The following is a 16,724-nucleotide window of genomic DNA, read 5'->3' as shown; positions in this document are numbered from 1 at the left end:
TAAAGTCAAAAAATTGGGGGCAAGAAAAGTCTTACATTGATATTTTCTAATTGTAGTAGATGTACTGTGTAATATGACTTCACATCTTCTGACAACAGCTTCACACTGAATCCTGTTTCTTTAAACAGCATCTCTCGGTCATCTGTTGGCCAGTACTGTGCACATTTAACCTAAATTTTAAAACATGCATTTTTTTATAGTTTATAGACATTATTAAACCATAAAAAGTTGAAAAATACAAACAAACCACACACATATTTGCTACCCAAAGCTACGAATAGTCACCACTATATTCAATGTTTAATGTATTTTAATAGGATTGACATTTTATAAAATAGCTTTGTGAAATGTTCCTATAACTTATAAACAAGCCATAAACAGATATTCATAAAAAATAAATTTATTATTTTTAAAGCATAACCTATACTTTAAACATCACATGGCTTTCGATTTATTTCTAAAAGTATGAAATTCTTGCAAGAATCTCATCTTCAAACAGTAATGGAAGAGCTTTATTTTACAAATACTTACAAATCTGCTACTAAATACTCCATCTAGAAATAACATTGTATATTTACTTACTCAAGTTAAATCAGGGCAGAGAATTAGAATATAAGCCCTCTTTACCTAGAGTTGTTAATTAACAAAGCAGAACTACTGAAACAGAATTCAAATTTGTGGTAATAAAAGCATCTTCCCAAAGCCAAATTATGAAGCCATCAGACTGAGGCAAGGTGAAATAAAGAGTCACTACAAAAAAATGCCAGAAAAAAAATCCTTTAAAAATAGCCATTACTGGCCGGGCACGGTGGCTCACGCCTGTAACCCTAGCACTCTGGGAGGCCGAGGCAGGCGTTCGAAACCACCCTGAGCAAGAGCGAGACCCTGTCTCTACTATAAATAGAAAGAAATTAATTGGCCAACTAATATATATAGAAAAAATTAGCCAGGCATGGTGGTGCATGCCTGTAGTCCCAGCTACTGGGGAGGCTGAGGCAGGAAGATTGCTTGAGCCCAGGAGTTTGAGGGTTGCTGTAAGCGAGGCTGACGCCAGGGCACTCACTCTAGCCTGGGCAACAAAGCGAGACTCTGTCTCAAAAAAAAAAATAGCCATTACTATTTTCCAAATCACGAAAAGCTATAAATAAACAATTAAAATGCCTCCAAAACAAATACTAATGAATACTATGAGCTAATACTTCAAAAGGTACCAAAGGAATTTTTTAAATGATATAAGATAGTAAGAGAGTATAAATAAGAATTGGAACAATTCAGAAACAAGGAGATGGAAGACAGAAAAGAATTACAAATAACAGAACACATCATTTTGGAAATGAGGAGTAAACTAGAAGGAAAAAAGGAGTGAATAAACACAACAGATAATGTCTTAAGAAGAAAAGAAAGAAATTTTTAAAGTAAAAGAGAAATGAGAGAGAAATAGGTTTAGAAATAATATGACAAATATAAAAGATAGGCAAAGAAAATCCAACATATGTATAATAGGAAGACCCAAAGAAGAACACCAAAGCAAGCAAGGCCCACAGAAAATATTAAGAACTATAATTCAATAAATATTTCTTTATAAAAAGAAAAGTAGAGCCAGGTATGATGGCTCACACATGTAATCCCAGCACTTCAGGAGGCCAAGATGGGAGGATCGCTTGAGGTCAGGAATTCAGGACCAGCCTGAACAACATAGCGAGACCTGTATCTACAAAAAATTTTTTTAAAAATTAGCTGCACATGGTGGCACGTGCCTATAGTCCTAGGTATTTGGGAAGCTGAGGCATGATAATACTTTGAGCCCAGGAGTTTGAGGTTACAGTGAGCTATAATGACGCCACTGCCCTCTAGCCCAGGCAACAGAGTGAGACCTTGTCTTTAAAAAAAAAAAAAGAAGAAGAAGAATACTTAAAAAAATAACGAAAATAGTCATTTCATATAGGAAGCTTTCAAAATAGAGTTGATTCCTAGTGTCCTCAACAGACAACCAAATAGAGGCATCTTTTGTAAGGAGTGGCAGGAGGGGTTGATTACTATGGATTTAAACATATTTGATTCATTTTATTCCTTTACAGTTATTCATACTGTTGGTCAAATTAGCTGGGCTAGTTTCAATATTTTGAAACCAAATATCAAAAGAGCACGTCATGCACCTAGAAAAACTGATCCAGAATGATCAACTACTAAGACAAATTTTGGTAAAATTAATGATATTTGAAGGAAAAGGAAAAAAATCCTTTGGGTAATGTAGGTAAAAAGAACAAGAGACAAAGAAAAAAAAATAAGATGTCCATTTGACTGTGATAGAATGCTAGAAGGAAATGGAGTAATACATTTAAGTTGCTTCAAAAAAAAAGACATGGGAGCCAAAGATTTTATATTCTGCCAAACTGACTTTCAGGTACTAAGACAGCAGATAAACCATCATTGACATGTAAGAAACCAAAGAGTCCTTCCCTAGGATCCACCAGAAAATGAGCTTTAGTCAGAACTACTAGAGAGGCCAGGCATGGTACGGCTCACGCCTGTAATCCTAGCACTCTGGGAGGCCAAGGCGGGTGGATCCCTCAAGGTCAGGAGTTTGAAACTGACCTGAGCAAGAGCAAGACCTCATCTCTACTAAAAATAGAAAGAAATTATTTGGCAAACTAAAATACATATAGAAAAAATTAGCCGGGCATGTTGACACATGCACGTAGTCCCAGCTACTCGGGAGGCTGAGGCAGGAGGATTGCTTGAGCCCAGGAGTTTGAGGTTGCTGTAAGCTAGGCTGACGCCACGGCCCTCTAGCCCGGGCAACAGAGTGAGACTCTGTCTCAAAAAAAAAACAACAAAAAAAAAAACTATTGGAGAGACATCAATAAAGACTAGTGATGAATATTAAATACATATTTACATGTAAAACTAACTTAAAAGGAGATGTAAAGGAGAGGCTATAGTTTATTATATGCTCTGACAATGTAGGTAAATACAGTAACAACAACAACAAAAGAAAACCACACACCAGGAAGAAAATGAAAAATATATATATATATATAACTTTAAACCATTTTTAATAATTATTTTGGTGGTAGAGTTGATATTGTTATTATGACTATGTTTTGTGTGTCATCTGAGATGAAGCAATTAAGTCATTAATAAGATAGTCTACATCACTGATGTCCCCGAGAACCAGGATTCTTGGTATGGAAAAAAGCAACAGAAACATAATAGAAGGGGTTAAGCCAACCTTTACGGTTCCAAATTTGAACTGGAAATATCAGTAAGAACTCTTGAGGTATGTTATCTTAACACGTATTTTTTCCTTAGCTCTCTCCGCTGAAAAGCCCTAAAAACAATGACCAACTCAGTAGCAGTAAGTATCCTTATTTTTGTTGTCATCTTGAAATGTCATTACCCATTAAAAGAAACCAAGGCTTCTTAGAGAAATGGCTGATTCCAGGTCTGGGGCAGCAAGAGTTTAAGATGAGCCTGCAATATTAGTCATTCCAGATAACAAGAAAGCTACTAAAGGTTTGTGTTCAAAAGGACTCAGGAACCAACCTGAAGAGATTCCTGCTAGACAATAAAGGAATGATTTCACCAACACTAAGAATAAATGTAAAGGAGTAAAATGAATGAAATATGTTTAAATCCATAGTAATCAACCCCTCCTGCCACTCTTCACCAAAAAAATACCCCAACTGGTCACCTGTTGAGGACACTAGGGAATCAACTCTGTTTTGAAAACTGCTTTTCCTATATAAAAGTGCTCAACTAACTAGAATGGGAAGTTTCTTTTTATAGAAGTATTCCAACAAAAACTGAAGAAGGAATGGTAGAATATCACCCCATTTGTAACCCCTAATGAATTAAGGAGCTAAGCGCTGACCAATAACAGCCACTAATATCATAAAAAGAAAGATAATGAGACATTATGGGTCTCCTGATAAAGAACATACCACCACCCATGAAGTAATCAGCCCCAAAATAATGAAACCCGAATCTTATTAAGCATCCAGATCTAACCCCATAAATAGGATTTCTAAATTCTGGTAGCAGTCTTATCTTATTTTTTTTTTTCTTTTTTTGAGACAGAGTCTCACTGTGTTGCCCTGGCTAGAGTGCCATGGTGTCAGACTAGCTCACAGCAACCTCAAACTCCTGGGCTCAAGCAATCCTTCTGCCTCAGCCTCCTGTGTAGCTGGGACTACAGGCACGCGCCATCATGCCCTGCTAATTTTTTCTATATATATATATTTTTAGTTGGCCAATTGATTTCTTTCTATTTTTAGTACACACGGGGTCTCGCTCAGGCTGGTTTTGAACTCCTGACCTTGAGCAATCCTCCCACCTCCTAGAGTGCTAGGATATTTCCTAACTAATCACAAAATTCCAGGCCACCATGCCCGGCAGTCTTATCTTATTAATACAGTAATTATACTCCCAAATGAAAGGGATAAAACTTACAAATCACCTAGTCTGCAATGCTGCTCAAACTGACAATGTCATCATCACTTAATTTTTAAGTGATATTATAGACCATGAAAAACTATTGTAAATGACTATGCTGATACTGTTGGAAATTCTGGTATATCAATGCCACTTCAGATTAGAAATAGATCAGAACATTTTCACCATCATTGAAAACCAGCAATTATGCAGAAAAAAGAATCAGGAATCTGAAGAACCATAGATCTTACACCTAGAAGAGACCTGATTGACAATAATTTCCAATTTGCTTGCTTGACACATAAGGAATCTTTTAAAGCTACAGAAGCTAAAAGACTTATCCAAAGGTATATCACTAATTGGCATTTTGTAATTATATTCTAACTTAAAATTTCAATAAATTTATACTTGCACATATTTATTATCTCATGACCTCTGAGCCAACTATAATTTATAAAGATGAAAAAAACCTGTTTTAATCATTTTGAAAATATTCAAATTTTTAATAATAAATTATAATTCTAATAAAGCCTTGGGATTCCAAAGATTTGTATATCACTACTTGTCAGTATTTGTTTGATTTTATTTATATCTTAGAGACTCATGGTCTGCAACTGCTATATAAATATTTTAGGCAAGAAAGGAAAAGGAGGCCGGGCGCAGTGGCTCATGTCTGTAATCCTAGCACTCTGGGAGGCCGAGGTGGGAGGATCACTCAAGATCAGGAGTTCAAGACCAGCCTGAGCAAGAGCAAGACCCTGTCTCTACTAAAAATAGAAATAAATTAATTAGCCAACTAAAAATATATAGAAAAAATTAGCCAGGCATGGTAGTGCGAGCCCGTAGTCCCAGCTACTAGGGAGGCTAAGGCAGTATGATTGCTTGAACCCAGGAGTTTGAGGTTGCTGTGAGCTAGGCTGGCACCATGGTACTCTAGCCCAGGCAACAGAGTGAGACTCTGTCTACCAAAAAAAAAAAAGAGAAGAAAGGAAAAGGATACATTAATTTTCCTGGTCAGAAACACACTGACCACTAGCCTTTAGCAATTAAAGTCCAAAAATAAGTAATAAATATTCCAAAAAAAAGAAAATCTTTATAAGTTAATGATCACATACAGTATACTAGATTGTAAATATTAAATATTACTCACCGATTCTTTCTCCACAATGCGGTTTAGCATGACAACTGCTTTGGTCTTTTGCTGCCAAACCATGAGCCAGAAGTGGCAGCATGTATTAGGAAGTGGACCCTGTGAGAATAGAGCAGAAAGAGTAGATGACGGAAGGGGACAAGAACAAGCAAGGCTCCAGGGAAAGCCTCCCCAAGTCTGCTTCTGGGATGCTAAAAGACAGGCTCAGGAGAAGTAAACCAAGACTTTTAATCTACTGGAACTCAAAAACAGGTCTGTACTAGTTAGAATTTTTGGTTATAAATAATCAAAATTGACCTTTATTTACTTAGGCAAAAAAGGTATCAGGTGTTTTTCAGAGTTGGGAGCTAGAGAACCAGGCTTGGGTAGGAGCCAAGAGTTAAGCACAGACAAGAGTCTGTCCCAAAGAGTCAACTTGGGACACTGCTCCCGATACTGGCACTACTTTCATCTTGCTTTTGTTGGCACTGCCACAGAAAGGTGGCTGGAGTATTCATGCCTACTATAAGAGTCAAAAATCATGAGTGGGAGTATCTAATAGGTCATGTTCTAGCTGTAAAGAAGGTAGGAAAAGGAAATCTCTGTCTCCTTCATCTTACATAGCAGAAAAACAGGCTCTGCCTCCAACAGATCATGGAAGCCCCACAGCATGAGAGGGTCTGTGCTGTCACTGGCCAGCCAACTAACCTAAGTCAACTATAAAAAGATTTTCCAGGCCGGGCGCGGTGGCTCACGCCTGTAATCCTAGCACTCTGGGAGGCCGAGGCGGGCGGATTTGCTTGAAGTCAGGAGTTCGAAACCAGCCTGAGCAAGAGCAAGACCCTGTCTCTACCATAAAAAAGAAAGAAATTAATTGGCCAACTAATATATATAGAAAAAATTAGCCAGGCATGGTGGTGCATGCCTGTAGTCCCAGCTACTCAGGAGGCTGAGGCAGAATGATCGCTTGAGCCCAGGAGTTTGAGGTTGCTGTGAGCTAGGCTGACGCCATGGCACTCACTCTAGCCTGGGGAAAAAAAGGAGACTCTGTCTCAAAAAAATAAATAAATAAACAAAAATTTTTTTCCAGAAAAAGTAGAAATGAAAGTACCTGAACCTCTACGAAACTGTAAAATCTACAAAAGCACAATATGTGCAGCCTCAAGGGCAGAGTTAAAGGGGTAATAGTCCACATTACAATAATGCCATGGGGGAAAGCATGTCATCTTATAATAGCATAGGGGAAAAGAAAAGACAATGAAAAGTCCATGTCCAAATTGTAACTAATTTCAAATGAGTAAACATTAAAAAATGAAGTTTTATTGTATCTAAAATAACTCTGAACAAGCATTCAACTCATAGGGCAGTATGGTAGAATGGTGAGTTAAGGGCAGAGTCAGGACACTGGGGGTCAGGGCCTCCAAGAGCTTCAACCCCACATGCAACAAGGGGATTCAAGTGGTTCTAGGGCAGATGTACTCCTTGGTATGTAGCAGATGCTCAATAAATATTATTTAAGTGAACAAACGCTAAGGTTAAGTTGTAAAAATGCTAGAAATCTACTGAGAATCATGAGAAAACTACAATCTAATGTTTGAGGACTGTTTTCCTCACTCAATGTATGTATATAATGTTTCATCTACTTCAAAAACAAAACATACATTCTAAAGGTAAAAAGCAATGAGAAAATATCCAGTAAAATGAATGCCCTTTTCTTTAATCTAAAAAATATGGACGTAGCAATTCACCAGTGAGGTCACTCCTTAGTGTTTACACACATACCCCAATCTATTAGTAGCTCTAAAGACTAAATAATAAATAGGAAAATAGTTGCTATAGTAAAAAGAATACAGGTTTTTCTTTTTTTTTTTTTTTTTGGAGACAGGGACTTACTCTTTTTTTTTTTGAGACAGTACAGCTCACTGCAGCCTCAAACTCCTAGGCTCAATGGATCTTCCTGCCTCAGCCTCCTGACTAGCTGGAACTACAGGCATGTACCACCACACCTGGCTAATTTTTAAATTTTTTGTAAAGAAAAGGTCTCACTATGTTGCTCAGGCTGGTCTTGAGTTTCTAGGCTCAAGCAGTCCTACCACCTCAGCTTTCCAAAATGCTAGGATTATAGGCATTGAGCCACCACACCTGGCCTAGAATACAGGCTTTTTTTTTCAATCAGAGGGATAGGGATTTATTTCTCAGTTCCTCCACTTCATAGCAATGCTACCAATTTTCTTCATCTGTAAAATGGATGTAATAGACTATAGAGCAGATTTTAAAAAACTAATTCATAAAACTCTGAGGAAAAGGCAATTAAAATAATAAGTAACTGAAGACAATCAGAAAAGCTGAGGTAATAAACATTCAGCATCTCCAGTTTTCTCCATCCTTTGAAACACTTTCTGAGTACTTATTCTGTTCCAAACAACATGCCAAGTATGAGGGCAAAAGCAAACCTGAGATGCCGTCTTACCATCAAAAAGAGCTTGCAAAGTTGGCAAGAAGTAGTATTTGTACAACTAATGAACACATCCAGTGCCACAAGCGTAAGGATAAACCATCAGGTCTTGCAGGTAGGAAGGACACAACAACAGAGCCTTAAAAAAGAGAGTCCTGGCCGGGCGCGGTGGCTCACGCCTGTAATCCTAGCACTCTGGGAGGCCGAGGCAGGCGGATTGCTCAAGGTCAGGAGTTCGAAACCAGCCTGAGCAAGGCCCGTCTCTACCAAAAATAGAAAGAAATTAATTGACCAACTAAAAATATATATACAAAAAATTAGCCGGGCATGGTGGCACATGCCTGTAGTCCCAGCTACTCGGGAGGCTGAGGCAGTAGGTTCGCTGAGCCCAGGAGATTGAGGTTGCTGTGAGCCAGGCTGATGCCATGGCACTCACTCTAGCCTGGGCAACAAAGTGAGAGACTGTCTCAAAAAAAAAGAGAGTCCTGATGCAAAGAGGGCACGGAGAAAGATGGGAGGGAGGCAGGGCCTGTTTCAGGCACTCCAAGCATATGGCAAGGCATGTGAAAGTTTATGCGGCACATTTGGGAGAAGAGGAATAGATTAGTGAGGTGGAAACGGCAGTAGTAGTAGGAAACTACACCTGTTCAGTAGGAGGGACAGTGGAAAGGAGAGACTTTAAAAAGCTGCTACATCAGTACAAGTGACATTTAAGAGAGCTCTGAAAAGGGGCGGGGACAGCAGAAAATGGGAAAGGACTTGACAGATGATGAGGACAGGAAGGGAACTGGATTGGTAAAAAAAGGATATGGAATGTACAGAATTTGAGATCTAAGTGAAAACATCCAGTACAGACCTGGAAAATATAGGGGAGAATTCAGGAGAGAAGACAAAGCTGGAGACAAGCTTCTGAATTCTTACACTCTAAATGAATAGGACTCCCTCAAGATACACAAAAATGGTTCAACAGAAACAAGAGGTTTAAAAACAATCAATAGAGTATTAGCCAGGCATTTTCTTTATCATAACGGGATGTAAGATCCTTTATAAAAGGATAACTATTACCGTAATTACTACAATAACACATGGAGGGCCTACCACAGTACCAGGCACTATAGGAGTTTCTCATAACATTTACCTATAGATGACTGATAAACTGATTGATTGATTAGATAAGTAGGTAGGTAGATTATATATAGGCTTGGGAAGTTAAGTAATTTGTCCAAGGTCACACAGCAATCACAGGTACTAGAATAGAACAACCAAGGGCAGGAACCATGCAGCCTATTTGGTTTCAAACTTTGGTTTCATCTTACTTGTTGTATAACCTTAAGTTATTTATTGTCTCTGGGTCTCTTTAGATCCCTCATTTATAGAATAAGGGTAATAATATTTACCACAGAGGGTTGTCCTGAGGTTTAAATTACACAAAGCATGTAAAATAGAGAACATTGGTTACCACCTGGCCTTGGGGCACCTGGTCTCAGCATCCTCCCCAACCCTGAAGAAGGCCAAACATCATGCAAGGCATGGCACTCTGTGAAAGTATGTGTCATAGGGGTAGAGAAGTGCTGCCAAGAGCCTCTGATGATGCTCCAAGGTGTGGAAAGAGAAAGGGAAGAAGCTAAGACAGCATTAACAGAAGCTTATATCAAGCATAAAGCAAGGAAGAGAATTTGCCTGCAAAGAATTGGCCTCCTAAGCCACTTTATAAAATTTTTCCTTCACAGAATGTATAACATTAAAAATAACTTGACTTTTACCTTAACTATTCAAAGCTTCAAAACTTTATAATGTCTATAATTCATTATATCACCAGAAAAAACTGAAATAACATTTCTTTTCCAAAAGAAATCAATATATACTTTTAGCTTTGTTTTAAAGCAAACCACCACAAAAACTTCATTTTCAAGCATCTGCTTGACATTATACTACTTGCCTGTGTTAAGACGTAACTCCTTTGTGCCACTTCTATGTCAACTAAGCTGGCATTAATATAATCATTTTCCGTATTTTGCAGTTTAACACGACTGTGATCATCTGAAAATAGAGAACAACAAACTGTAACTGTCATTTCAAATTTATCATTTCTTTTTTCTTAATATGAATGTTCTAGGTATTCATAAAAGGATAGGAGAAATAAAACAAATACAAATTAGCAGCATAGAGGAGTTGAGACACATTCTAACTTATTCTCTATTTTTTTTAGGAAGCATAAAATGGAATCTTGTTTATTAATGTGGTACTGGAAGGGAAGTGCTTTTTTTTTTTAAAATTTAGTCCATCAGTAAGTTGGAAAGGGGAGTGCTTCTGTTTGTAATATATTAGCTATTATAATGTGAAAAACTGACTAGAGTGAAATATAGTAAAATGAATAAAGTACTTACCTTCCTAGAAGTAAAAGGATCATTTAGATTCTTGGTACCTAAGAATTGGTCTACCTTAAAAAGATAACTGGCCTCAAAGAGATGAGACTAAATTTCCAGGTAATTATGTTACAGTTCCTTTATTTCTCAATAGATATACATTAAACTACATTTAAATAATTTTTAGCCCTGAACTATGTTTAGGTTAAGTGCTGAAAATATTTAAAGACAGTTGGAATATTCAAACTGTATTCTCTAAAAGACCGCTGAAGATAACTTCATTAATTAGGTTGTTTTAACAGTTTAGATATATTTCTAGTTCTTAAAAGTAAAAATCTCAGATTTAGAATTTATGCTAATTTAAATATGTGAAATACAAAACTTGACCTCATACATTTAGATGAGAAAGAAAGAGAAACATGTAACAAGGAGAAAAAGCTAGTGCATAACCACAGAATTCACTGAGAATTCTAAATGCACAACTTTTGGAAGCATATCACTGAATTATAAACTGAAAACATGAGGTTTGACGTTTAACTCTGGAGAATACATTCTATTATAAGTTGTTCCCCTCAAGGAAATCTATACTAAATACTCTTTGCTTTTAAACTAAAAACGTTGTTTATATTATCTCCATATGAAAGAAAATGTTAAATGGTTTTAGTTTCACACATCAATTTATCTGAGATGTTTCTGCTGGACTGAACCCAAGACCTCTGTAAATATTACATGTTATTTGCCAATAGGAAAAACTAAGATCTTGTTATAGTAAATCACATATACTAGTGTTCTCGGAAAGATGATGTCAACAAGCACTTTTTTTTAAACAGTCACTTTTTTTTAACAGTTTAATCACCCTTTAACTGTTAAATTATGTGAAATAGTAAAAAGGTCAGCAACCTAATTAACAAAGACCATATATCCTTAGATAAAAGAATAATGCAAGCTTTTAGAATGCTATACAAGCCTTAAAATTAAAGTTCCACTAAAATATCACACCAAAGGAATGTACTTCCTCATGTTGTAATCACAGAAAGAACACAAACCCAAAGGCTACTCATATCTATTGCACAACTGAAAACAGACGTTTGCCCAATGTACAATAAGAAGAATCCATAGGCCAGGCGTGGTGGCTCACGCCTGTAATCCTAGTACTCTGGGAGGCCGAGGCAGGGGGACTGCTCGAGGTCAGGAGTTCGAAACCAGCCTGAGCAAGACTGAGACCCCATCTCTACCATAAACAGAAAAAAATTAATTGGTCAACTAATATATATAGAAAAAATTAGCCGGGCATGGTGGTGCATGCCTGTAGTCCCAGCTACTGGGGAGGCTGAGGCAGCAGGATTGCTTGAGCCTAGGAGTTTGAGGTTGCTGTGAGCTAGGCTGACACCATGGCACTCACTCTAGCCTGGGCAACAAAGTGAGACTCTGTCTCAAAAAAAAAAAAAAAAGAATCCATAAAAACTAGAAAGGTTTATCTCACAGGCACTGGGAATCCGGTTACCCTACATGGTGCCATCCCAGACCACTACATAGTTATGGAGGAACTAAGCCTGGAAAAAGACTTTCAGCAGTTCAGTTTTTGGGTTTTTGTTTGTTTGTTTTTGTGAGACAGAGTCTCACTGTGTTGCCCAGGCTAGAGTGAGTGCCGTGGCATCAGCCTCGCTCACAGCAACCCCAATCTCCTGGGCTCAAGCGATCCTCCTGCCTCAGCCTCCCGAGTAGCTAGGACTACAGGCATGCACCACCATGCCTGGCTAATTTTTTCTATATATATTAGTTGGCCAATTAATTTCTTTCTATTTATAGTAGAGACGGGGTCTCATTCTTGCTCAGGCTGGTTTCGAACTCCTGACCTCAAGCAATCCGCCTGCCTCGGCCTCCCAGAGTGCTAGGATTACAGGTGTGAGCCACCGCGCCCGGCTAGCAGTTCAGTTTTAAGAATATTTGATATTCTGTCCTCAAGACTTTGAACTAGAACAAACTGTCATTTTCTTTCAATCCTTAAAATCTACAACAGGTGTTCCCTCAACACAGTAATCACACACCAGCATGAAAGCACAGATCCAGTCCTTGGAGCCAGTGTGGAGTAGGTGCTACCTGAAAGGCACCTGGAGCCTTGCAGGGCCCGGTCCCGGGTAGTGGCCTTGCTTCCCGTTTAACATTAATTTATACAAAGTCAGCAAAAGCAAAGGAAAGCTGTGAATGTACTCAGGAAAAAAATTGTTTTTTAAATTTTGCTAACAGATAATACTAAAAGAGGAAGTTGATACTTGGGAAACCTCTATGGCTATTTAGAACTGGCTACAAATGTTGGTTGAACCTATATTTTCTTCTCAAGACTGATTAAAAACGAAACTCTTAAATACACACTTTCATCCCTAGATATTTATTTTAATTCTTGTGTTCTATTAAGAAAATTAATACAGGCCGGGCACGGTGGCTCATGCCTGTAATCCTAGCACTCTGGGAGGCTGAGGCGGGCGGAATGCTCGAGGTCAGGAGTTCGAAATCAGCCTGAGCAAGAGCGAGACCTCCGTCTCTACTATAAATAGAAAGAAATTAACTGGCCAACTAATATATAGAGAAAAAATTAGCCAGGCATGGTGGTGCATGCCTGTAGTCCCAGCTACTCGGGAGGCTGAGGCAGGAGGATTGCTTGAGCCCAGGAGATTGAGGTTGCTGTGAGCTAGGCTGATGCCACGGCACTCATTCTAGCCTGGGCAACAAAGTGAGACTCTGTCTCAAAAAAAAAAAAAGATTAATACAAAATTAAAATACATATAAAAATACTTCTTTATTCAGAAGAGACTGTAGAGAAAAAATAAGACTGCTTCTGGTGTTAACTAAAACACATCACCTTAAAATAACTATCTAAAAAGATTGCAAATATATGTTTCAGGAAGTGAAACTATCAAAGCCTTTTTTATGAGAAACTGACCTTATAATTTATAGCCTTTGGCAAAGGATAACACAGAAGGGTGCTGCCTCTTTTTCAACGAAGACTCACTTGAAGTTGAGTTTAGTGTCTGGTGAGACCAGACCACCGGCCCCCTTACAACCTGAGTCACAAGTCTCCTTTCCCTGCCCCATTACTATTGGTCCAAAATCTGTGAACTGATCCTTGCAAATCAAACTTTTGGGTTCTGAATTTTAAAAACCCAGAAAAACAGATGCTTTTTCTACTTCCATAAGAACCTCTGGAATGAGATCATCAAAATGACAGTGTCCCATAACCCTTGGGCTATATAGGTTAAATCCCAGAGCCCAAGTACTTTATCATCATTTTAAGTCTATGGCTATCTCCCCCTTTCCTATCTTTTAAAAGGATTCAGTAAAGGGAGAAAAACAAAGATAGTTCAAACTATATAGCATAAGACACCACAAAAGCAACCAAACCACAATTCCACAGGAAATCTTATTTCTCAACCTATAATAACGCCAGTAGCAGAACTATCAAGAACAGATACTTTTTTCTATAGGCATCATCTGTTCTTAATTCTTGTCACTGAGTGAATGGAGAAATGCAATACCCACACATAACTGTGGTTTATAACTTGGATAAAAATTAGGCCAGGTGCGGTGGCTCACACCTGTAATCCTAGCACTCTGGGAGGCCTAGGCGGGCGGATTGCTTGAGGTCAGGAGTTCAAAACCAGCCTGAGCAAGAGCGAGACCCCGTCTATACTATAAATAGAAAGAAATTAATTGGCCAACTAATATATATAGAAAAAATTAGCCGGGGATGGTGGCACATGCCTGTAGTCCCAGCTGCTTGGGAGGATGAGGCAGGAGGATTGCCTGAGCCCAGGAGTTTGAGGTTGCTGTGAGCTAGGCTGACGCCACGGCACTCACTCTAGCCTGGGCAACAAAGCGAGACTCTGTCTCAAAAAAAAAATTAAGCCAACTTCTGATCAACAGTACCTTTGCCTCCTACCCTCACACTATATTTTCTGAGAAACAGTTCCATCTCTAGCTGTGGCCTCAGCTGACAACACAGATTAGCTTCCTCTTTCAATACTGTCATAATAAGCTTTTTTTTTTTTAAACCCCACAGGTTTCACCAAATTTATCATTATTATAAAGGTACCTCCTTTTGGAAAGTTTTGCAGGTCAAACAAGAAGGAGGATTCATATCCATCATAACTATCCTCAAAAGGTTACACCACATCAAAGCTAAAGAAAACTTACCAACCAGGCCAGGAGAAGACCAATTCTACTAGTACAGCATTAACAGCTGACTTTCCCTCTTAGAATTTCCTATTTTCAACCAGGGGTCATCAGTAAGTTTTCAAATACTGATGTCCATACCTATATGGTACTTTCCTGCCAAGAACTCAAAGCCTTTTTTTTAATAGACATGTCAACCATCTTCAACCCTACAAGTAAAATAGTTGAGGAACAAATATTATGAATTTTCTTCCTTAATTGAGCAATGAGCTAAAAACAAAGCTCAACTAAAATCCAAGTCACAGTAAATGCTACCATATTAATGGACAAGAAATGCAAACCTTGATACACATTTCTATTGTCTGCTCTGTAAAGAAAGTTCTATTATATTTGATGAAAGGTTTCTCATTGTCCACATAATCAACTAGAACCACTATGTAGAACTATTTAGTGCCTGTGATGTGTCAGGCCTGGATGATGTATCTTACTTAGGTTATCTTTCCTAAATCATCACAACCCTGTGAAGTGGACATTATCACACCCATTTTCCTGTCACTTAGGGAAGTAAAGTCATCAGTATACGATAACACACTAGGGAAGCACACAAGGAGCGTAACTTAGGTTTGTATGATTTAAGAAACTATATATTTCCTACATTACACCATCTCTAACACATTCAAGTTGGTGCCTTTACCATCCTTTCCATAAACCCTGAATTCTACCCAGCACCACATCTCACACCTCACCTCAGGTGTGATTTCCACCCCATCTCTCACACAAAGTCCACTTCTGTAACGATCCAGCCTGTGACAGATCTTCTCTGAACAGCCTCTCTGATGGAACCCTCTCTGTGACAATCTGGTCTGATCCTACATCTAATGTCTTGAGCACTCATATACAATTTCTTGTTAACAAATATAAGTGCCAGGCAACAGGGCCAGAGATAAGACATTACTTGTTTAAAGTTTTTTAAATGGAAAACAATTCAATGAAGTAGTGACTGCAAGGACTGCGCTATACTGCAGTAAGGACTGTGAAAAGCAGCCTGACCAGCTGGTGCCTGCACGGGCCTAGTGAGAGGAGAGGAGAGGCTAGGCTAACATAGGCCAGGAAGGAAGGGGAATTCTAGCAGAAGGAACACCCATAAAAGGAAATGGCCTATCGGGAAGGTATGGTAAATTCAGAAAGGCTAAAAAGCTTAGTAGATGAGATAGAGGTCCCAAAACTGTCGAGAGCAGGTTCTTGTGGGCTGCGTGACAGGCACAGGCACTGGACAGGACCCCAGTGAAGTTCTCTAAAGGACTGGTATGAGCACATATGATTTTCAAGAAAATAACTCCTAGCAGCACAGAACATGGACTGGAACAAAGAGGAAGGCAATTTCACACACTGATACACTGAAGGTTTAATTAAGAGGTGATGAGGGCCAGCTGCAGCAGCTCATGCCTGTAATCCTAGCACTCTGGGAGGCCGAGGTGGGAAGATCACTTGAGCTCAGGACTTCCAGACCAGCCTGAGCAAGAACAAGACCCCATCTCTACTAAAAAAAAAAAAAAAAAAAAAAAAAAAAATAGAAAAAATCAGCTGGGTATGGTGGTTTGGCCCTGTAATCCCAGCTGTTTGGAAGGCTGAGGCAGGATTGCTTTAGCCCAGGAGTCTGAGGTTGCAGTGAGCTATAATGATGCCACTGCACTCTAGCCAGGGCAACAAAGCAAGACTGTCTCAAAAAAAAAAAACAAAAAAAAACGGTGATGAGGCCTGAGCCAAGTGGTTACAGTAGGAATGGGAAGAGTTCTACTAATCAAGCATTTCAAAGGTACACATGAACCATCACAGTCTTGCTAATAAAGTATATATTGTTTTGGAAACATCTAGTGGGGTTCAACCTTTTCCAAACAATAGGTTGACTGTCCTTGAAGTCTTCAGTCTCTTTCAATCCATCATAATTTCACGGTCCTAAACTTGACAGGACAACATTATTGATTAAATCCTAATTCCAGGGCCAGGCGCGGTGGCTCACGCCTATAATCCTAGCACTCTGCGAGGCTGAGGCAGGATTGCTTGAGCTCAGGAGTTTAAGACTAGCCTGAGCAACAGCAAGACCCTGTCTCTATTAAAGATAGAAAGAAATTAGCCAAACAACTAAAAAAAAAAAATAGAAAAAATTAGC

At 38.7% G+C, this 16,724-nt stretch overlaps 1 protein-coding gene across 3 annotated transcripts in view; it reads right to left on the bottom strand.

The window, feature by feature from the left end:
• Positions 1-16,724, bottom strand: part of PTPN2 (protein tyrosine phosphatase non-receptor type 2) — an 85,611-nt gene that overhangs the window by 34,992 nt on the left and 33,895 nt on the right. For all 3 annotated transcript variants that reach the window (XM_075993701.1, XM_012746227.3, XM_012746226.2), the window contains exons 3-5: positions 9,958-10,058; positions 5,585-5,683; positions 36-170 (exon numbers count right to left, since the gene is read on the bottom strand). In XM_075993701.1, the coding sequence (XP_075849816.1) occupies positions 36-170; positions 5,585-5,683; positions 9,958-10,058 (335 nt within the window). The remainder of the gene's footprint in view (positions 1-35; positions 171-5,584; positions 5,684-9,957; positions 10,059-16,724) is intronic.

This window comes from Microcebus murinus, chromosome 17 (assembly GCF_040939455.1).
Source record: "Microcebus murinus isolate Inina chromosome 17, M.murinus_Inina_mat1.0, whole genome shotgun sequence".
NCBI lineage: Eukaryota > Metazoa > Chordata > Mammalia > Primates > Cheirogaleidae > Microcebus > Microcebus murinus.
This window is presented reverse-complemented; position numbering and strand designations above follow the sequence as displayed.